Here is a 22,740-nt window from a genome sequence, read left to right as displayed (position 1 = left end):
GCCCAGGGCAAACTCCCTGCTCCCAAAGCCCCCACACTTTGTCCCCTCCCTGTCATCCTGTTAGCATCCTCTGTCAACATGCAGTCAATCAGAGGTGACGCCTCCAACTACTGTCAGCTGTTAATTTAGTGGACATGCCCACTCTCCAGGCCAACTGCAGGACTGAGAGGTCACCCAACCCATGGGACAAAGCAGCTGGCAGCAGACACCAGGTGGTCATGTAGGGAGCAGGCAGCCAAATATGCAGCACTGGCATATCTTTCAGGCTGGTGGCCCCCAATCCAGGCCCAGATGATGCTGAAGTGCAGGTGTGAGCACTTTGAAGGTTGCTGGCTGGTCACAGGGCCCCCTAGCCCAAGGGTTGACAATTCAGCACAGAGGCAGAGGCTCTGAAAAGAGTGAGGAGTGCTAGGCTTGGAGGATCTGGGGTCCAGGCAAATGGCCAAGAGTAGGAAGCAAGTCAGAAAGCGGCTCAGACACAAGGGAGAGGATGGCTGGTGTCCATGCTGAGCTCAGGGTGTTGGCCTGGAGCTCCTTACAGACTGTCCACCTGAGGCCTCTGGTCAAGACTAGACCTCAATACCTAACACGTGGCTGAGCCATGGTGAGAGAGCTGGGAGGACATGATGGGGGCGGTGGGGAAGGTTAGGAAGGGAATGGTTCCAGGAGCGCAGGAGGCTGCAGACTTTCCCAAGAAGAGGTGAATTTGAAAGAAAGAGAAGGAGCCTGGGCCTGATGGCTCACACCTGTAATCCCAGCACTTTGGGAGGCCAAGGTGGGTGGATCACCTGAGGTCGGGAGTTCAAGACCAGCCTGACCAACATGGAGAAATCCCATCTCTACTAAAAATACAAAATTAGCCAGGTGAGGTGGCACATGCCTGTAATCCCAGCTACTCGGGAGGCTGAGGCAGGAGAATTGCTTAAACCCAAGAGGCGGAGGTTGCGGTGAGCCGAGATCATGCCATTGCGCTCCAGCCTGGGCAACAAGAGCGAAACTCCATCTCAAAAAAGAAAAAAAATAAAGAAAAGAGAAGGAAGCTGAGGCCACATTATTCCTAGGTAATGCTGCAGACCAGAAGAGAGGAGAGAGGACACAGTGAGTTTTCATTCCATAATCAGCTCAGCTTTAACCTGTGTGAATCTTCCACATGCCTCTGAGTGACTCCCAAGGACCCTCGCTGCCGCCTCCTGCAACTCCTTCACCTGCTTCATAGCGTTTTTCTCTGGGTCACTTATTTCCGCCTGGTGGCTCTGATAGTGTGATTTCCAAGGTGACTATCCTTCTGAGTCTCAGCTCGTCCCCAGTCAGCCAAGAAAGAAGAAACAGCAAGGTTTGGGGAATAGCAAGAGTGCCCCTAACGTTGCTGCCAGTTCCCTTTGGAAGCCCCAGTCTGGAGTCCCAACACACTGGCCAAAACAGCAATGTCGAGGCCGTCCTGGTCCCAGCTGCTCTGGGACTGACTCCAGCTCAGCTCAAAGGAAAGCTGTGAGTTAGGTTTTATCATCAAAGAGTCCATTCCCCTCCTCCATCCTTTTGTACAAAATTATATTTAGTTCTGCCAAAGAGATTTCTGGGTTGCCATAAATTCTCCTTGCTATCAGAACGAGATAAGGAATTGAAAAGGGGTTACATGGAGGGCAGACTTCAAAGGGGGCAAATAAAATAGTCTGAAATCACCTCTACCCTCTGAATTCCTCCAGGCAATAGCTTTATGATTCTGGCCTCTATCAATATTTAGAATATTTACCAATATTTCAAGGTGTGGGGGGAGCTAGAGTTTTCTTACAGAACCCCACTCCATGGCCAGTCAACATGGGCCTATGCTTTCTGTCAACTTCTTAAAAATAGGACCACATTGGAAAGAAATTTGGGTGTAGAGGAGATAGAATTCATAGCAAGGATAGTTTTATGATGAAGAGTCTTAAAAACAGAGAAGTAGATAAGAGGGCACGGTTAGGCCGTGATGGAGTTTCCACCCCACAGCTTCTGTGGTTTTGTTTCTAAGAAGGCTTGTAAGCTTCTTGGCTTTTTGGAAGAAACTATGCATTTAAGCAATTGGAGCAAAGGGTTTTGTAGGGCTGTTGGGAGAGTTTATTGTGCCACAGTCTGGGTGAGAGCCATGCTGAAGAAAGTCTTACCAGTCTTTCCAGGAAGACCAGCTTTCATGGCAGGAAGCCTCAGGCGTCTGTTCTGATGTCCGATTCAGAAGCCTCTACCCCATTGGGAAGACATTAGGTGACTGAGGGGAGATGAAGATTAAAAATCTTAGAGTACAGGGGAGTGAGACTGATGAATTCCATTTATAAGATCAATGTAGGGGCTAGTTCTCATGCGGTGGAGCCCCGTGGGGGCACCTTTGGATCATATTCAGCTGTGTTGTAAGGGGAGTATATGCCCTGGAACTCTGCCTGCTACTCTGCCAGGCTCGAGAGGCAGCAGGTTCAGGTAATAGAATGAGAAGGAACAGGATGAAGGCAGAGGGAAGGGGAGCACGGGGCCACAGGCTGCCAGGCCAGAAGCAGCCCTGCAGGGCATGAGGCCAGCAGCAGCAAACAGGTGACCTAAGAGTCAAGACCACCTCCCACTGCTCCCCACCCCGATCATGGCAGACACAAGCTGCCTCAGAATCCTTCTCAACATTGGGTGCCAGGAAGTCCCTACCAGCCAATCAGGTAGTCAGGTGAATCCCGTTTACAAGCTGAAATCTAAACTAGTTCCTTATGTGACAAGCAGGAAGACGTGGTTCAGAGAATTAAGTGGCTGTCTTTCATCCAGGGTCCAGCCTGGATCTAGAGTTCCCTTTCTCTCTGTCTCTCATGGAGGAGGAGGTAGGGAGGGAAGAGAAAAGAAGGAAGCAGGCCTGAATCCGCCACCGCCCTCTTCCATCACTCCCTCCCTCACCACCTGTCCCTGCTCTGTGCTCCTCCTGCTCTCACAGACTTCGTGTCACTCCTTCTCTCTTGCCTAGCCAGTGCTTCATCTGAGGGCCAAGGGGGCTGAGTTTGAGGGTCGATTGTGTTGTATTCTTCTTCACAGAAAGCTCAGATTTTATCTCAGTATAGCTTCTGCATATTTCTCCCTCTGCGTCTAAATATCTTAAAATTCTCTTTTCCCCTCCTGTGTTTCCAACCCTTCATTTGTTCCCTTGATGACCTTGTGTCAGGTGAACTGAGCACACCTGTAGAATTCTAGTGGGTTTCACCCCATTCGGTCCAGTGCCAAGCACAGCTGGACACGGCAGGAAAAGTCAAACAAATTAGAAGGTGGTGTTCAGGTTTACCAAAACATTCGCACAGTTTTAAACAATGAACACTGATGGCTCTTTATTCTGTAGGAGTTCACTGGCATATAACCATTTCTAGAATGTGTCCATTGCGCTAATCAATGTCCACCTGTAGCATGAAACCCTGGCTCTGAATTATACAGATAACCTCATAGAAATTGTAATAAGGTGCCTACAGCTATGTTTTTTTTTCCCATTTTGCATATGAAGAAACTGACACTTGGGGAACATACTAGGCTTATCTAAGGGCACTCAGAAAACTAGCCACAGAAGCAGTATAAGAACTCCAGGCCCTCTGATTCCCAGGCCCTTCCCTCTAGAGGAAGGGAAGAAGTTGTGTGTGCCTGGTTTTTGTTCATTGACCCCTTGGGCTTGGCTCCAAATGCCTATCCCAGCCTACGTCCCTTCTTGATTTAGTGCCTGGCCTTGCTAATTTAGCATCCTGGCTTTCTGCTGTATACCCAAGTGCTTAGAAAAGTGTCTAGAACATAGTATTTACTCAATAAGTATTTAGTGAATGAACATTGTCTTTGGGGAATCTCCAGAAAGAGAGATAAGGAGGAGGTAGTCACTGTAGTATTGGCAACTTACAGGATTTCATGGGGCGTTTCTTCCCTTCTGTCATGACCAGGCACCCCTTGAAGGGGCTGAGGTATGAAGGACCTGGGGTGGACTGATGGGTGGATAGTTGGACAAGCAGTGCCATAGAGGAGATGAATTTGGTGAGTTGGTTAACAGGGCTCACAGGTGGCCCACACAGGTCCTGGGAGGAAAAAGCAGCCCCCAGAATGGAAGAGGCAGAAGACATTTGGGTAAAACAGTCATAGTCCAACACAATGGTTCTTAGCCAGCAGCGATTTTGCCCCTACTACCTCCTGCTGAGGACATGTGGCAATGTCTGGAGGCATTTTTGTTGTCACACTGGGTGAAAACTGCTGCTGGTATCTACTGGATGGAGGCCAGAAATGCTGCTAAACATCCCACAATGCACAGGACAGCCTCCTGCAGCAAAGAATTGTGCAGCCTAACATGCCAATGTTGCTGAGACTGAGAAACTCTGTAAACATCACCAAGAACTAGGATGAGCAAATAACTCATTATTCCAACTGGAGCATTTTGAGAGTGAAATGAGCATTATTAACAAATATGCTGGGATACTGGTCATCACCTGGGTACACCTTGGCAAACCAGGGTGTATTGTCACCTTGCCAAGAATCTTGGGATGAAGCAGAATCTGGTTGGGGCCTGCAGGACACAGGAGTGATAGAAGACGGGCAGGGGCAAGGGATCATGTTTATGTGCATTGTTATATGTAGTAGATGGGAAGATGCTTGCCAGGTCAGGTGGGGCCTCCAAAATGGGAAAGTGATTTCTCGATATAGAGGTGAAGCAGAGCCGGGAAATGAGGTCTTTACAGAGCTGATTTGGTACCACCAAGGTGGGGGTATGACCCACAAGCTATAGATAAACAGAGAGATTGGTGTCTGTTTTGCTAAAAATGGTTCTTTTCAAAATAGAATGAACAGATATGTGGCTTGTGGTCATGTAAAAGCTAAATATCTCCGCCACATCTCCTTCTAGGTTGGGGTTAGCCAATCGGTGTCCTGTACCTTGCAACTCTGATAGATTGCATCCACTTGGAAGGCCCCCTCTACTCAGGGGAAAATGGTATAGTGGTTGATTAGCAACATCTGTCACAGGCCCCCCAAAAAATAGTGGTGAGTTGGTGGCCCACATACATGCCATCCCTTCGTAGGGTCTTATTCTTGGTACTCCTCAGAGCCGGGAATGAAAGGGATGAGCTCTGAGTCAAGTGGCCTCAAACATATTTATGGAGGCCAGCTATACCCACTGCTCTGCTGGCTGCTGTTGGAGGTAACAAAGAACAGAAGACATAGCCTCAGCCTCCAATACCAGGACATTCTTGTGGATTAATAAGATAACAATCACGTAAACAAAACCACTGGAGAACAGGGAACAGTGTGAGACTGCAGTAACAAGTGCTCCCTGCATGGTGGAGCCTCTGTCCTGCAGAAGACCAGACAGAGGTGACAAGAACTTGGGCTCAGATGAGGAGTGGGGGCAGGAGGAAGTGGGTTTGGAGAATGGCTGTAGAGAGGGTGGGAATGGCATGGAGGAAGACAGCCTCAGGAGAGTGAGATGATACATATGGGAGCCCCCATAGTCCGACTGATGACTCTTTGCTGTATTTTTCCAGGGCGAGAGATGGTGGGGCCCACGCTGCCCGGATACCCACCCCACATCCCCACCAGCGGACAGGGCAGCTATGCCTCCTCTGCCATCGCAGGCATGGTGGCAGGTAAGGAGAGGGCCGGCAGGAAGGGGAGCACTGCAAAGAGGAAGTATTGGAGCAAGGTGGGACACAAGGGGCAAGAGGCATACTGTGCCCTATTCATAGACTTCCCAAAGGGCATTGAAGGATGGACCAAAGGGGGCATCTCCTTGTAAATGTCTGGAGACGATGTCCCAGTGCAGTCCTGACTCCCTATTTAATTTGCCCCAGCTCGGCCTCCTTCTTCCCAGGCATGCTACATTACCCTCCATGATGAAAAGGGAGGGGCTGAGATAGGTCTGTGTTCAAATCCAAGCTCCACCACTTCTTCCAGTGAATCAGTGAGCATAAATGGAGAGCACTCTAAGGGCCCCAAAACACTGTGAGTGGAAGATGAACCCTACCCTCAAGCAGTGCTGGTCTCCCAGTGATTTAACTCTGATGAATCCCAGTTTGCCCATTCTGTAAAATCTGAATCTGAAGGGTATTGATGATGATGATGATGATGACAATGATGATGATGAAATATATGCTTCACATCTCTCTCTCAAGCCTGCATGGATAGGACCCAGGTTCTAGGTACTCTAAGAGTACTATAGAGGATGAAATGAGCCTGGAGTAGCTCTCCATCCTCATTTGGACTGTTCTGGAACCTGCCTGCCAGTCATTTGGGTTTCTTTGTCTGCCAGTCATCATCCAATGATGATTCAAGGTGACAAGGTCTAGACGAATGAAGATAATGGGAGTTTCCTTGGGCAAGTCTCAATTTTTTAGGAGCCATGTAGGAAAGACTTTGGGATGGATGAGCCATAATTGAGCCATTTTCACTGGTCAAAAAGGCCTGGGACCTGAAGTTTCTGGAAAGAGCTCTGAACACAAGGGATCTGTGACCCCCATGCCAGCCCTAGGCCAGCCTCTCTGGCTCTGACCCCAGAGACTTGGCATATTTACCTAGGCCTGCTTCCCTTCCTTGCCGGCAGGAGTTAATCTTTGCCAGCCACCCACTCTGGGCACCCTATGCAGGGGCAGGTGGGCTGGGATCTCCTGGGCAGAGGGAAGGGAGGGAGAGAAAGAGGGAGGGAGAAAGGCTCTGTGCTCCCTGGGAACCTGCTGAGCTGGCACTTGTTGCTGCCTGGTTACCGTGGCGATGTGCTTAATGCAGCGTTGAAAATACAGAATACTGACTCCTCTCTCCCTCCTGGCCCCGGACTCCCTCCCTCCCTCCCTTCCTCTTCTGGAGCGTGAAATGAGATTGGTCAAGATAAAAAAGGAAAAGATTCGGTTATTTTTTTAAGAGTGTGGATAATGGGGCCTCTCAATCAAAATCCCAGGCTCCAGTCGGCTCCCCCCATTCCCCTTCCAACCCCTCCACCTTCCCCTGCCGCCTGCTTAGAGGAGGAGGAAGAAACATAAAGCACAAGGCTTTTCTCTTAATTATGAATCATTCCCTGAGGGCAGGCCCAGGGCAAGGGGTTCCTGGGGCCCAGAGTCTGACCTGTGAGGTAGCTGGAAGGCTTGGGCCTCTCATCAAAGTCCCCCAGGTTGTTTCCAGAAAGAATCCTGAGTGGGTGCTGTGAAAAAGAAAAAAAAAAATAGCACAACTAGGACACTGACTGCAAGTGAAATCCACAAAGGAGGGACCTTGCCCTACACAGTTGGGCTCCCAGTGAGTTCCATGAAAATCAGTTTTAGAAAATGCAGTACTATTTAAATGAATCACTTGGTTCCTAGGAATAGCATTGTGCAAATGAATTCTTAAGGAAATTTTTTTGTGGAGAAATTCTATGTTCATCTCTTACCACTGCTTGCAATCTCCCAGTTGATTGGATGGGGACTCCTGCAATTAAAGTGAATAAACTTTCATCGAGCACCTACTACATGCATGTTAGGTACATGATAAATGCTTAAAGCAAGGCATGCCAAAGACATTCATCAATCGATTGTGAAAGGAAGGAAGTGATCACTTATTATGTACTTTTGCATGTCTAGCCATTCAAATATGTATAACTTCATTTCTAATTTTACCCTGACCATAAGACTAAGAGGCTAATACTATCCCAGTTTTATGGATAAGGAAACTGAAGCAAAAGCAAAGTGGTGTGCTCAGGGTCATAATCATACTAAGTGACTGAGTTATGCAAACACGGATTTTTCAATTTCAAGTCTAAGGCTCTTTCCTCTACACCATACTGCCTCCTACCATACCAGAAATAAAGACACAGGCTGCAAGAGAGGAGCACAGGAAAAGGGCTAGGACGGATTTCCCTTGTCTATTCACCTTCTGTTTCTATTTTATTTTATTTTATTTTATTTTTTGTTCTGACTCCATTAACAGTCAATGATTCTCAACCAGTTCTAGAGCAGAACCAGCAGCTCCAGATACATGGATCCATCCAGTCATCTATCTTTCCACTCATTCATCTTCCCATACATTTTTCCACACATCCATGCATTTTCCCATCTATCCTTCCATGTTTCATCATCCATCCCGTCATCCTCCACCTTTCCACCAATGCTTCCATCTTTCCATCCATCTTTTTTTTTTTTTTTGGAGACAGAGTCTTGCTCTGTTGCCCAGGCTGGAGTGTAGTGGTGTGATCTTAGCTCACTGCAACCTCTGCCTTCCGGGTTCAAGCGATTCTCCTGCCTTAGCCTCCCCACTAGCTGTCACTACAGGGACCCACCACCACACCTGGCTAATTTTTATATTTTTAGTAGAGACGGAGTTTCACCATGTTGGCCAGGCTGGTCTTGAACTCCTGGCCTCAGGCAATCTGCCCGCCTTGGCCTCCCAAAGTGCTGGGATTACAGGTGTGACCCACCGTGCCCGGTCCCTCCATCCATCTTTTAATTCATCTGTCTTTCCAATTATCTATCATCCATCTTTCCATCCATCCATCTTTCCATCAATCCTTTTATTTTTCCATCCATATTCATTCATCCATTCATCTTTTCATAGAACTATCCTTTAATCTGTCTTTCCATCCATCCTTTCATCATCCATTCTTCCACCCATCCCTCCTCTCCTATATCCATCTTTTCATCCCCTTTTCAATCTATTCCTCCATTAATCTATCCATCTTTCTATATATACATCCTTTTATCGACCCATCTTTCCATCCATCTTTTCACCCATCCATTCTTTCATCGTCAGTCCTTCCATCATTCACACTTTCATTCATCCTTCCATCCTTCCATCCATTTACCACTTTTTCACTTAACAAATACTGGTTGAAGGTCTACTGTATAGGATGCTGGGGATGCAGCAGTGAATAAGCCAGATTCCTTTATTCCTGGAGCTTATAACCTAATGGTGAAGACAAATGGACAATAAATAAGTCAATAAATGAATAAACATAATAATTTATTGTCGGTGAAGACAATAAAATGGGTGATGTAATAAAGAGCCACAGGGAGAGGAGATAACTACTTTAGATTGGGCTGTCAGGGGAGGCCTCTCTGAGAAGGTGTTCAAAGTGATCATCCAAGTGATAAACTGGGGCAGACCATCCCTGGCCCAAAGAACAGCAAGTGCAAAGGGCCTAAGGCAGGAACTAGTTTAGCATGGTAGCACATAATTGGTAGTGGCTGGGTCAAGTTTGAAAAGGCTAGTCTGATTTCTAGGAAAATGAATTGTACATAGTCAAGAGAGAAAGCATAAAGACCAGTTAGGGGACAGTTGCAGTAGTTCTTGCAAGAGATGATAGTGGCTTGAGTTAGGGAATTAGCAGTGAAGGAGGAAAAAAGAGACCCTGAAAATATATTTTGGTTGCAAAGCCAGCAAACCTTGCTGGTAGATTGGCTGTTGGGATGAGAAAATAGAGGAAACAAGGATCATTTGTAGGTTTGGGGCATGGATGATGGTGGCAAGTATATATATGGGAGACCAGGAGGGGAAGTGATGTAGTAGATGGCAAGTGGAAATCAAGAGTTTTTTGGGCCATGTTAGGATCGAGATGCCTACTAAATGCCCAGTTTTAATAAGTTAGCAGGTACATCATGTATGTCTGAAGCCAGGAAAGAATCTGACTAGAGTATAAATTTCAGCCATTGCACAAAACTGTCATTTAATGATAAGACTACTAGAAACCAAGCCTGGGGTTCTTCAACAATTTAGAGCTCTAACAGAGAAGAAACAGCAAGGAGAAAGAGTAGGAAAGACAACTGAGTTACAAAGCAAACAGAAGACTGGGCGTCACAAACCCAAAGGCATGGAGACAGGGATGAGCTAAAAGGTCAAGGGAATTGTGGATATAGAAGTGACCATTGGTATGATGGAGTTAGAGACTGTGGGGACTTGAGGGGATCAGAGTTGGCCTGATAGGAAGGGATAAGAAGGTGAAGGCAGAGACCATGGGGCAGAGAAAGGCACTGGTAGCTAGAGAGGAATGTAGGGATAGGAAGGGGACTTTTTAAAGACAGAAGATAGCAGAATATGTTTGCAGGGTGAAGGGAGAGACTGATGAAACAGAAAATGGGATCATTGGAGCTGCCAAATCCTTGGAAAGGTGAGTAGGGTGGAATGCAGAGCAAAGAGGCAGGGTTGGCCTTTCATCAGGGCAGAGACGTTTCATCTGCTGTGACTGCAAGCAGGTAGGCACATCTGATGACGGGAAGATGCCACACCCAAGCGTGTACCACCTACCGAGCTCCATCCCCTGCCCCAGGTTCCATGTGACTGAGGTACTCAGTAAATGGTAGTTAAATACATAAATAAATGGGTGAGTGAGTGAATGCATGAATGAGTGACAAAATGAGAGGGTAAACACATCATGTTTTCCACCTCTTTCCCTTGTCCTTTAGAGCCTGCTGTGTTTGCCATTGGGTAGGGTGTGGTAAAAGGTGCGAGGGCCCTTGCTATGTGGCCAATAGAGAGTCAGCTGAAACCCAGGAGACCTGGGCTAAACGGGGGGCAGTTGGCACTGGGAGATGCAAGAGAGAGCACCGGTGTGGAAGGACGGGGCCAGGGTTCTAGTTCAGGCTTTCACTGAACATGTGGCCTTGGCCAAATGTCTTTACTTCCCTATGTAACAGCTGTGTTATCTGTTAAATAGATGTTTAGAGTAGATTATTTCTTAGTTTTTCATCTGTTAAATAGATGTTTAGATTAGATTATTTCTTAGTTTTTTTTTCTTTGCTTTTTTACTTCTTTACCCTCTTCCGTTTTTTATCCATGTTTTTGCTTGATTTACGTTAGACTTAGTCTCTGCCCCTAAGGAACTTTCTTACTGTGTTCTTAGTCCATCATTGACTTTCTAGGCAAGGAAAGGATCCAGTAGCCTTTCTCTGCTTTAGGCTTCTCCTCTTCATCTCTCTTCTTCCTGTATAAATGCCTACTTGTCTGGCAATAAAGCAGCTCCCACTAACCCCAACCCAGGCCTTAAGACTGGTTGGATGACTGATGTAAGCCTCCATTGAGCTTTATTTTCACACCTGTTTAATGGGAAAATAATAAAAGCTTACATTTATTGAGCACTCCCTATATATTTGAAGCATGGTGCTAAGCATTTAATACATATTTTCTCATTTAATTCTCATTAAACCAAATGAGATGGGGTAATTATTTGGCCCATTTTACAGATGAGGAAACCAAGGTTCACCTGTAAGTCGCTCACTCAGAGAGGCTAAGTGACTTCTCCAAGGTTACATAACCAGGAAATGGGAAGTAAGGATTTGACTCTAGACAGGTCAGCTCCAAAGTCAGGGAGTTTCAAGCAACCCCTCCAGAGAGTCTGGGGAAGGAGACTCAGAACCATGTAGCTCACAATCATAGGTGAGTTTCTGAAAAGCTGGGTGGACATTCATTGAGTCTCAGGGTTGGCAGGAATCTAGCTTTGTAAATGGAATTATCGCATAAGTGAATAAAGGGATTATCTGCAATTTCGAGTCAAGAGCCCTAAGGTCGAGTTCTACTCTGACATTTAACAACAGTGTGATTTGAGGCAAACTACTTAATCATGCTGCACTCCAGTTTCCTTTTCTATAAATCGGTAGTATCCATGAGTACCTCATAGGGTAGTCTTGAGAATAAAAGATCACAATGTGTGGGAAAGTGCTTTACAAACTTTAAGCTCTTTACCAAGCACCGGTAGTAGCTGTGGTGATCAGCTTGACTTTGTTTTTGTTATGTAAGGGAATTCTTAAGTGATTTCTTCGGTAAATAATTCCTTTGGAAAAGTCAAGAATCCATTAACAGAAGGAGGTGATCTGATTTACTTTGTGTAAATTTCTACGTTGAGTTTGCTTAAAGTGGCAGACTCAGAATGGAACAACAAACTACTCCAAGTCCCAGGACGCAGTTTCCTGGGAGGTGTGTGCCCTCTGGGGCTCTCCCTCCTCTCCCATCCCTAACCCTCACACCTCCCCTCAGCCCCGCATGCACACAAACACACACACTCATACCTAGGGAGGCTAAAAGGTTCATATATATGGATTTCCTGTTTGGCCCCTAACCCCATACCCCTGCTGTGGGGCCCTCCCAGGAGAGCCCTTCTCCAGAAGGTCCAGGCAGCAGAAGGAGCAGTTAGTCCCTGGGCCCTAGAGTCACAGCACAGTTTCTGAGCTCCACCAAACCCTCCAGCTCTGGGAGCTTCCGCAGATCCCAGAGGCTCAGTTTCTTCATCTGGAAAATGGGGGTAGTTATAACATCTACCTTCTGGGCCTCCTGAGAGGGCTGTAGTATGTCAAGCCAGTGCCTCCAGTACCTACGGAAAAGGACACTGCCCCAAATTATCCAGACCGATGGGTTCCAAAAGGGATGACAGAGGGACCTTCTGAGCTCCACTGTTCCTGCCGTGGCTCCAACTGTCTCCCCCACCATTCCTGAGCTTGCCCATTGCCAGCCCTGCAGACCTCCCCACACCCCAGCCCTGCATTGATGCTCTTCACCTCACAGGCCTCTCCCCTGTGTGCCTCCAACAGGAAGTGAATACTCTGGCAATGCCTATGGCCACACCCCCTACTCCTCCTACAGCGAGGCCTGGCGCTTCCCCAACTCCAGCTTGCTGAGTAAGTCCCTGGTGCCGCCCAGGCCTCTGCTGGGCAGGATGGATGCAGTGGTGGGGGGCAAGGGTGGGTCAAAGGTTACCTGAAAGCTGGGAGGCCTCAGATTATACAGAGGGCCTGGGAGACGGTGCTGTTTGTGATAGAAGAAGGCAGCAGGAGGGAAGTGTACCTGGTTGTTTGGGGAAAGAGGGCAGAAGTCCAGATGCTTCCAGGCATTCGTTTCCCTCCTGCTTCTCAAGCCCGTGTCTTTTAAATCTTTGTTTTGTGTAAGATTCAGGGCTCAGGCCTTGAAGGGGAGGACAAGGGAGGACTTGAGAAAAGCCTAAGAGAGGACCTCCTGCCTCCACAGCTTACAGTCCCACAGTGCAGACACTGACGCAGGGCACCCCGCCAGAATGCAACTGCCCTCCTTCCTGGGAGCCGATTTCAAGAATGCCATCCTGTTGCCCCTATTAACCATCTAAGTGGCTCAGAAATACTCATGATTCAGCACCAAACCCTTACACAGAAATCCTTTGTTCCACCACATTCCCCATATTTAGCCTGAGATGCAGACAGTATTCAGGGTCGAGGTCCAGAGAGTGAGCTTCAGCGAGCTTCCAGGCTTCTCTTCACCCCTCTCTTGTCCTGGACTGGGAAGAGAAGCTTTTCAGCAAAGCAAAACCCCACCAATGGGGGGACTTGAGGGATCCCACTAGAGCCTCCCTGAGTGGTGGCCTTGAGGGTATCAGAGCAAACTGGAGCCAGACAGAAGCAGTGATCCAAGGATGGCCGACCCCACAGGCACCATTGCAGGCTAGGAACCATCCATTCCCCAAGACCCCCTCTCCTCCCATTACCTCCTTGTATTCCAGAAATAACTTGAAAGGTGGCAGACCTGGGCCCTGTTTGCCAGATCAGTTCAACTCCAACCCACCTTTCCATTCAATTTAGCCAGAAAAGACGAGGGCAATGAGACATGCCAGGGTTCAGGCACCTTCCCACTGAGCCTCCCCAGGCTGCCCATCCTGCAGGTGTGCAGAGCCTCACCTTAAGGGCCGTCAAGCCCAGATCCCCTTTGACCCCTCAGCAGTCTAATCTCCCTGGGTCTTAAGAGAGAAGACTTTCTGTCCTGGCACTGTTTGGGCAAGGCTAGGGAGGATCCGATGACCTCTCAGTGCACTTGATTCTTTGGGGTTCCACATGCAATTGTTTTCTATTGCCCTCTCCCTGCAACGAGGGTGTTGAAGGTCAAAGCAGCCATAGGGGGAAGGGGCAAGAAGCCACTGTTCTCATTCTGGCCAGAAACTCAAAGGTGAGGCCAGAGAAGGAGGAAATAGGGCTGGAGAGGAGTTAATCTTTGATGATCAGATAGGCCAGAGAAATGAATGATTAACTTGTGTTGTCTTAAAGGTCAGCAGATGCAGGGAAGGCTATGGTGCAATTTTCCTTTCTGACCAGCAGTGTTGTTGTTATTTTTTTTTAATGTGTCCAGGTTCCCCATATTATTACAGTTCCACATCAAGGCCGAGCGCACCGCCTACCACTGCCACGGCCTTTGACCATCTGTAGTTGCCGTGGGGACAGTGGGAGCGACTGAGCAACAGGAGGACTCAGCCTGGGACAGGCCCCAGAGAGTCACACAAAGGAATCTTTATTTATTACATGAAAAATAACCACAAGTCCAGCATTGCGGCACACTCCCTGTGTGGTTAATTTAATGAACCATGAAAGACAGGATGACCTTGGAGAAGGCCAAACTGTCCTCCAAGACTCCTTAATGAGGGGCAGGAGTCCCAGGGAAAGAGAACCATGCCATGCTGAAAAAGACAAAATTGAAGAAGAAATGTAGCCCCCAGCCAGTACCCACCAAAGGAGAGAAGAAGAAATAGCCGAGGAGCTTGGGGGGATGGCAAACGGTTCCTGCCTGGGCCCAAGGGGTGCACAGGGCACCTCCATGGCTCCATTATTAACACAACTCTAGCAATTATGGACCATAAGCACTTCCCGCCAGCCCACAAGTCACAGCCTGGTGCCGAGGCTCTCCTCACCAGCCACCCAGGGAGTTACCGCCCTCAGCCTCCCGCCTGCCCCACACGGAGGCTCTGGCTGTCCTCCTTCTCCACTCCATTTGCTTGGCTCTTTCTACACCTCCCTCTTGGGCATGGGCTGAGGGCTGGGGTGAGTCCCTCAGAAATTCCACCAGGCTGTCAGCTGACCTCTTTTGCCTGCTGCTGTGAAGGTACAACACCACCCCAGGTCCTCCTGCAGTGGGGCATCCCCTTGGCAGCTGCCGTCAGCCGGACCAGCCCCAGGCAGCTTAAAACAGACATTCCACAGGGCCTGGGCCCCTGGGAGGTGAGGTGTGGTGTGCGGCTTCACCCAGGGCAGAGCAAGGCAGAATCGCAGGAAACTCGCTTCCCCTTCCCGACAGCTCCTGCCAAGCCAAATGTGCTTCCTGCAGCTCACGCCCACCAGCTACTAAAGAGACTCAAGGCACCCCCTGAAGCCAGCGATAGAGGGTCCCTCTCTGCTCCCCAGCAGCTCCTGCCCCCAAGGCCTAACTGTATATACTGTAAATGAAACTTTGTTTGGGTCAAGCTTCCTTCTTTCCACCCCCAGACTTTGGCCTCTGAGTGAAATGTCTCTCTTTGCCATGTGGGGCTTCTCTCCTTGATGCTTCTTTCTTTTTTTAAAGACAACCTGCCATTACCACATGACTCAATAAACCATTGCTCTTCATCTCAGGCTTTGGGGTTGGCTGGGGAAGGAGGCACCTCGGGGCTGGGCTTTCTCCCAAGAACATCAGAGCTGAGTAGCCGACAAACTCACTTTGGGGCTGTGGGTTGGAAGGGACCATCTGATGCCCCAGAGCTCTGGCTTGGCCTTCTCCCTCTGCCTTTAATTCATGTTGAACGCTGGGTACCTCACTCATCCCAAGTTCTTCAACACTGAACAAATGCAAGGATAGCACAGTATTGAGCCAACCATAGACTCCCCACAAGGAGTTGCTGTTGTTATTAACAGGAAGCCAGAGAATCAGCAGGATGGGTTAGTGAAGGATCCGGGAATAGCTATGACTGGAGCCTGCATAAACAGCTCTGAAGAGAGAGAGAAGACCGGGCTGTCTTGTGTGCCAGGCACAGTATGGAGGGCTTCATATAAGTTAAGTTGAAATTAGCCCTGTTTTACATACAGCCTCATTTTACATATGAGGAAACTGAGGCTTTGAAAAAAATGAGATGTCTTGCCCAAGATAAGAAGTAGTAGATTCAACCAAGTCCTCTTACTCTAAGCCCAATGCTTTTACCCAAAACCCCAGAGTCCTCATCAGGGATGCCAAACGGTTCTAGACCCAATGGGGATTCTGGAGCTGCCACTGGGGATTTAATTTCTTTTGATTTGCTAAAAATTTGGCCTGACTGAATGGAGAGGTAGAGTGTGGTGGGGCCAGGACAAGGTGAGGGAGGCTGTAGAGACTTAGGACTTTAGGCCAACCACCTCCAGGAAATTTGGGAAATGCAATGTGACAGCTCGGGCTCTGCACTCCAGGGGGCTGTCTGGTGTCCACATGGACCTTCTCCATGTGAAACGCAGCTGGAACAAGGAGGCAGGGGCCTGCAGCTGGGATCCCCAGGTGAATGTGGACAGCTGGACAGACAACACTGGGATTGAGTCAGATGGAAGGGGCCCAAGGACTCCAGGGCTGGGAGGACAGAGGCTGGGAGAGAGGGCTCTTACCTCCTTAGGCCTCCCAAAGAGAGGTTAGGGATGCTGCCATGGATGGCATGACAGGGGGGAACCCTCCCTGGAAGAAAATCCATCTCTTCTGAGGGGATCTGAGATGCAGCTGTTTTTTCAATGGCAGAACTTCCCTCTGCAGCGCGACTCCAAATCCATGACATCTGAGAGTCTTCTTGACCTCAAACCTCTGGGATCCCGAGTGCTCCCTACCCAAGAATCACTTTGAGCACAGCATCCCAAGGAGCCCGTAGAGCGATCCCTTGCATTCACAGCCACAGCCCCTCTGGGGACACTCTGTACTCCCGGCAGACCCTTTCCAACTCACAACCAATAAAGGGGCTTGGGCTGTGCTTTGGCTGAGGTGACCATGGTAAAACTCGCCTTTCTTTCCCGGAGGTGAGCTGGGTTTGCCAGGAACCTCTGCTCAGAGCGGGTGTTTGGTGACTGTGGGATGTGTTCCCCATGTAGCGGGCCTTGGCTAGTACCTACCCAATATTCTGCCCATGGTCAAACCATGGGTCCCCTTTTTGGGCTCAGAAAATGGGGCCATTTATGTATTGGGCGAAAGAAAGACAATTCGAAGTGCCCCAGCATTTGGGGTGGTGTTGGGAGGAGTCAGGCTGGCACATGGGGGGACGCAATGAAGAAGGGTGTGATGACAAGGACAGGGAGGACACGCAGAGGGCTTTGAGGGTTGGCCAAGGGGCCACTTTCACCTGGGGTAGGGAGGGCAGCATCTGTGAGTGGTCGCAGGTGAAGGGGGGTTGCTTTATGGTGCAGGGGAGCCAGGGTTTCTCTGGGGGTGGTATGTGTGTTGGTAGGAGAATTGGGGATGAGGCATGGGCCAAAAACATTGCTGAGGCATTGAGAGCACTGAGGGCCTATCCCTTCCCCCTGGAATAATACCTTTAACTGCTCATGTAGAGAGACCACCTGAGCTTCCCAGGTAGTTTACTCTTAACTTCTCCCTGGTCCATTACCCTCACTCCTCTTCCTCCTCAGGTTCTAGCACAGGCCAGGCCAGCCCAGGGTGCTAGGAGCTTGCAGGAAGTTCATGTGGACCAACCAACTCTGGCAGGTCAGTGGGTTTCTTGCTGGGAAAGGGGGCAGCTGGAACCCTGCCTGGGGCCCACCAGATGAACAGAATTGCTGTGACCCTGCAACCTCTACCACAAAGTTCCAGGAGTAGAGACAGCGGAACTGGGAGTCCTCACCTACAAAGCCAGCCCCCAGGCTAGTTCCAACCCCTCCCCTTGTCATATCATCTCTTACTTCTCCAGTATCCTTGCCATGAGTTCTGAGACTAAGAAACATGTATCTTCTGCCCTCTGTGTGCCAAACACACACTCAAAAACACACACTCAACCCTGGTGACAACTTCAGGCAAGAGGAGTTAGTGAAACCTACTGGAAGTGGAAGCAGGAGCCTCCAAATAGAAAGACAGAGAGGTTGAGGCTTTTGCTAAGATCTCCCCTCTCTCCCACCAGCCCTCACCATCCTCCCACTTCCACCACCCAAAATACACACACCTTTCCCATCCATATCAACATGAGGCTTCCTGGCCAGGCACTGTGGCTCACGCCTGTAATCCTAGCACTTTGGGAGGCTGAGGCGGGTGGATCACGGGGTCAGGAGTTCGAGACCAGCCTGGCCAACATGGTGAAACCCCGTCTCTACTAAAAATACAAAAATTAGCCAGGTGTGTTGGCACATGCCTGTAATCCCAGCTACTCAAGAGGCTAAGGCAGGAGAATCACTTGAACCCCGGAGACGGAGGTTGCAGTGAGCTGAGATCGCACCACTGCACTCTAGCCTGGGTGACAGAGCGAGACTCTGTCTCAAAAAAAACTAAACAAAAAAAATCCCATGAGGCTTCTTTAAGATAATTCACACTTCCTTGTCCTTTGGGGGTGGGCACCAGAGGAAGGGGACTGCAGACCTCAATGCCATTACTACTGGGCCTGGGCGTCAGCATCAGTCCTGTCAATCAGGGCTGAGGGAGGCCGGGGGGAGCGGGGGATTGAGCTCCCTCCCAGGCAGCTCCTGCACCCACAGCTTAACAGCTCTCTGTCCTGCCTCAGCCTCAGAAGTGATAATAACCCTCTACACAGGCTTAGTTTCTTTTTCCATACAAAGCCCATTCACATCCATTCACATCTCTGATTTTGAATATTGGCCCCCTTTTGTTTTGCACTTGGGGAATCTGACACCAAGAGATAACTTGACTTTTTCAAGGTCATTTAGCAAGTCAGCAGAGGAGCAGGGACCACAGCCTGACCCCTAATCCAAGGCCTAATCTGCATCCTGTTGTCAGGCCTCAGATATCTGGACATGGCCAGGCTTCTGAGAGATCTCAGACACCCTTTGCTTTGCAGGGAGGGGCAGAAGTCACTTGGCCAGTTGGGGCACAGTGACTTCTGCTGCCCCTCCCTGCAAAGCGTGACTGGACACAAGGCCCAGAGCTCAACTGAAGAAGCACTGGGGCCAGGCAGATTTGTGCCAGGGTGATCTCAGACTTGCCTCCATCCTTGGCCCTAAATCTCCCTTCAGGGTGCCCTTTGGCAGCCCCTCTCTAACCTTTAAGGTCATAAAGCCTTCCATGTTCCATAAAGGAGCTGGTGGCTCCTCTGCCCCAGGCCGCTGTGCTACCTTCTGACACCAAGTGACCGAGCTGCCGTGGCTATGGTTCTCATGGAGGAAACTCCCTCTCTCTCACCTCTATCTCCTTCCTTTGTTCACTTCTTTTAGTTTTCTAGTTTTTTTCCTTTTCTGCTGAGTCTACAGCAATTATTCCTTTCCCAACTGTTTGAGAGACATTCGTGTCTCCAGGGCTATGAATGAGGGAAAGAGACAGGGAATGTTTGGGGAGAGCCTGGAGTCCCTGACCGTGCTCAGGAAATGCCAAGAAGCATCCTTCCTCCCTCTCTCCAGTGCCCTCTTGGTATCACCTTCTCCCCATCACCTTCTCCTCTTCTCCCTGTCCCCATCACCCTGCCCTCTTCTCCCTCTCCCCATCTCCCTCTCCCCTTTGTCCTCTCCCCATCACCCTCGCCCCATGGCCCTCTCCTTGGCTTCTTGCTCTTCTCATTACTGTCTACAGCTCCTGTGGCTCTTTGGGGACCACTGGGACACAGACGCTGGAGGTCATTACCTCCTGGGTGGCAGACGCCTGTCTCCACGAGTCCCCAGTCTCATAGGCACACACCACTGTCATCAACCCCATCCCTACATCTCCATGACCTTCACATAGAAGGAGGGTGCCTGGTTCTCCTTCCTGGAAGAAGCTGGAGCAGGCAGACAGGGCGGACAGGTCTCTCCTTCCCCTGACCTCGCTCTTTCTCTTACCCTTGAGAAGCAGCAGGGGCTAAGGCCCACGGTGGAGGGGCTCAAGCCTCCTGGAAGGTGGCAAGAGGGGCTTTGGATGGGGAGAGAAGGGAAGGTGGGGGACCCAGCTCCTTGGCATCTGTGCCTGCTGGCAGCCGGCCAGGCTGTGGAGGGAAGCGCTGCCTGCGGCTCTCCCGGGGAAATGTGATTTCCCCCTGAGTGAAGCGGACTGTGCAGTGTGGAAATTGGCTCTTTTCTGAGCGAGCTGCTGCTGTTGCTGCAGAGTCGGGGCGGGCCGGCTGGCCCCTGGAGTGAGCCGGGAGCAGCCATGTGCTGAGAACTCATTAGGGATAAATCAAACTAGTAACAGCATGAAGCCAACACCCCCCCACCGCGCCTCCCTCCCCTACCCCCTCCGAGACCCCCCCACTTCCCCTCCTCCTCCATGGGCTTCTTCCCGTCAGACTCTCTCCTGCCTTCTCCACAGCCAAGGCACCCTCCCTGAAGCCAAGGCACCTCCCCCAGACAAGGCACCCTCCCCTCCAGTTTCAGGAGCCCGAGCTCCTGCTCCCGAACACAACCGCGTGGGCGCAGGCTTACCCGCCTACTGCCCAGACGCCCAGAGCCACCCCAATGAGAGACAAGTTCATTTATAAATACTGTCTTTTTTGTTTGTTTTATGTTTGTTTGCTTTTTTTTGCTGGAGATGGGGGCCTGGTAGCAAGCTTCACTGACAGCCACGGGCCTTGCTAGGGGCACAGATTGAGACCTCACAGTCCAGGCCCTCTCATCCTCCCACCAAAGTCACATCATTCCCCTGTCCTCACCTCCTAGAGGAACCCAGTGGGGAGGCCCCCAGCTGTGGGTAGCATTGGTACCCCCACATATATCCATCCCCCTGGGGAGATGAGAGCACCCAGAAGACTTAACTGCAGCGGGAAAGAAATTGTCCTTAAAACAGAGGAGCTTGGTCAGAATGGAAACTCATTTCCCCACCGGAGGAAAACAGGAAGAGAAAGAGACAAGGAGGAAGAAAGAAGGCAGGAACAAGGCCTGGAGCTCTTGATATCATGAAGGCGATGAAAGTGTTTACCTGCAAAGTGTAGCCATTTCTTCCCTAGAAACACCCTCCTTGCTGAGGGGAAAGGGTCGGCCCGGTCTGTTATTCCAGGGGCTGAACTGGTTGGTGTTATTAAAGTTTTGTTAGTTATCATATCATAATAACGTGGCCCCTGGTTATTGCCTTTGTTTTCCCCCTGGGAGAGATTGGCTGAAGGATGTTGCTAAAAGGGCCCAGACCTGGAGTGTAGGGTTGTGACCAAATTTCTGTCCCTTCCCTGCCAGCGACCCCAGGAGACTGCTCACTTACCTCCATTGTAAAAGGCATGGCTTGAGCCAGAAAAATGTCCAGCTTAACACTGTGACGCAGTAGTGACCCAGGTCAGTGACAAGCATTGAAGGCCTCATCTGACTGGTTTAGGTATGAAGCCCTCTTTCTCCAAAATTTCCCTGGTAATTTTCCATCAGGCAAACACCATATTTCCATATTTGGAATCTGCTCTGTGTTTGGCTTGGGAGTGGGGCGGCTTCTGGTACCCCACCCTGCCTGATGGGAGCTTGGGTCCTGACTCAGCTTGCCGAGGTAAAGCCAGGCTCCCAAAAAATTCCAGGATGGGGCAGAAACCAGAGGAGAGCCAGCTAGCCACAGTTAGTATAGGCTGGGGCATGAGGATTCTGCTATAGCCTTTACATTAGTTGATTCATTCATTCATTCATTCATTCATTCATTCATTCAGAAGTCTTTTATGAACTACCTGCTATGAACGTTTCCCTTTGGTAGGCACCAGGAGAAAACAAGATGAACCCAAAAGGACTCCTCCCAGCTCCCAAGGGGAAAAAAAACCAAAAACAAACAAACAAAAAAACAGCTTAAGAAACGAGACTTGTACAGAACTATAGAGCAAAGTGGGAAAGTGATCAGAAGACAGTTGTACATAAAATACAGAATACTGTTGGGTTTCAGATAATATTTGCAGAGTCCCTCATGGTCATCCCAGGCCTCTATCTGGGATCACTGTCTTCTCCAAGAAGCAGCCACTAGGAACAGGAACTGCAAACTCTAACCCTCAAGCCTGAAGTCCGACCTGTCTTCCTGGAAAAAGGCTGCTCCCCTGGCCTCTTATGCTTCTCTGTCTGGGAGGAGTAAGGCGGTGCTAGGCAAGGAAGAAATAAAACATCATCAGCATCCTTTCCCAAACACCCTCTCACCCCATTCCAACCGCCGTCTTCCAGACTTGCCCCAAACCTATCTAACCGGACCGCAAGCCTAGGACCAGAAGGCCTGGGTCTCTCTCTGAGCTGCTTCTTTGTTCTTACACCTGGGTGGGGAAGGAGGCAGTGGGTGCCCAGGGCCTGAAAACAGACTACAGGCTGCCACTCCCTGCACATCTGGCTGGTCCCCTCCTTCCCGTCTTGATAGCCCCCTGCACCCAGGGTGGACAAACCCAGCTCCGCAACCACAGGTTGGAGGACTAGAAAAGGGAGAGAAGGGTCCAGGGTGGGGAGAGTGGGAAATGGCGGGGAGAGTGGGAAATGGCAAGCAGAGGAAAGAAGAGGGCCAGGTACATCACCTGGCTGTGAGTTCTAGGACTGCTGTGGGGGGTGACAGTGATACAGGCTTTAGGAACAGGCCTCACCTCCATGATCCCCATGATGCATGCACATTTTCTCAGAGGTCTACTTGGAGGATGGAGGGAAGGGATTTTAGAGGCTGAAACACAATGATGGGGGGATGCAGTACCCAAATGTCCCAAGGAAGGGAGGGAAAGTAGAAGACAGGGAGTCAGAGAAGCGGGGAGCAGGTGCCTCCTCCCAGCAGCCAGCCCCTGGGAGGGGATGGGGGTGGACCCAGACCCAGGCCAAGGCTCAGGGCCCATCTGAGCATGTCGCCTGCTAAGGAGGAGTGGAGGCGGGGGAGGGGAGGGCGGGGAGGTGAATAAATAATAGGAAATAAAACTTCATGAAGCAGAAAATAAAAGGCAGATTATACAGATGTGGCAATTTGAAGGATCATTGCCTCTGTCCTCTTTTTAACTGCTGCATCTGGAGT

The 22,740-nt window shown here is 49.8% G+C and overlaps 1 protein-coding gene across 4 annotated transcripts in view; it reads left to right on the top strand.

Moving 5' to 3' along the window:
• Positions 1–17,382, top strand: part of PAX8 (paired box 8) — a 62,866-nt gene extending 45,484 nt beyond the window's left edge. For 3 of the 4 annotated variants that reach the window (XM_054476047.2, XM_054476046.2, XM_054476044.2), the window contains 3 exons: positions 5,505–5,606; positions 12,501–12,587; positions 14,059–16,549. In XM_054476047.2, the coding sequence (XP_054332022.1) occupies positions 5,505–5,606; positions 12,501–12,587; positions 14,059–14,135 (266 nt within the window). In that variant the 3' untranslated portion in view covers positions 14,136–16,549. Of the gene's footprint in view, positions 1–5,504; positions 5,607–12,500; positions 12,588–14,058 lie in introns of all 4 variants that reach the window. The other variant, XM_054476045.2, reaches the window with a different exon arrangement.
• Positions 17,383–22,740: the final 5,358 nt, after the last annotated feature.

Source organism: Pongo pygmaeus, chromosome 12 (assembly GCF_028885625.2).
Source record: "Pongo pygmaeus isolate AG05252 chromosome 12, NHGRI_mPonPyg2-v2.0_pri, whole genome shotgun sequence".
NCBI lineage: Eukaryota > Metazoa > Chordata > Mammalia > Primates > Hominidae > Pongo > Pongo pygmaeus.
Note: the sequence above shows the minus strand (reverse complement) of the source record. Positions and strands in the feature narration are given on the sequence as shown.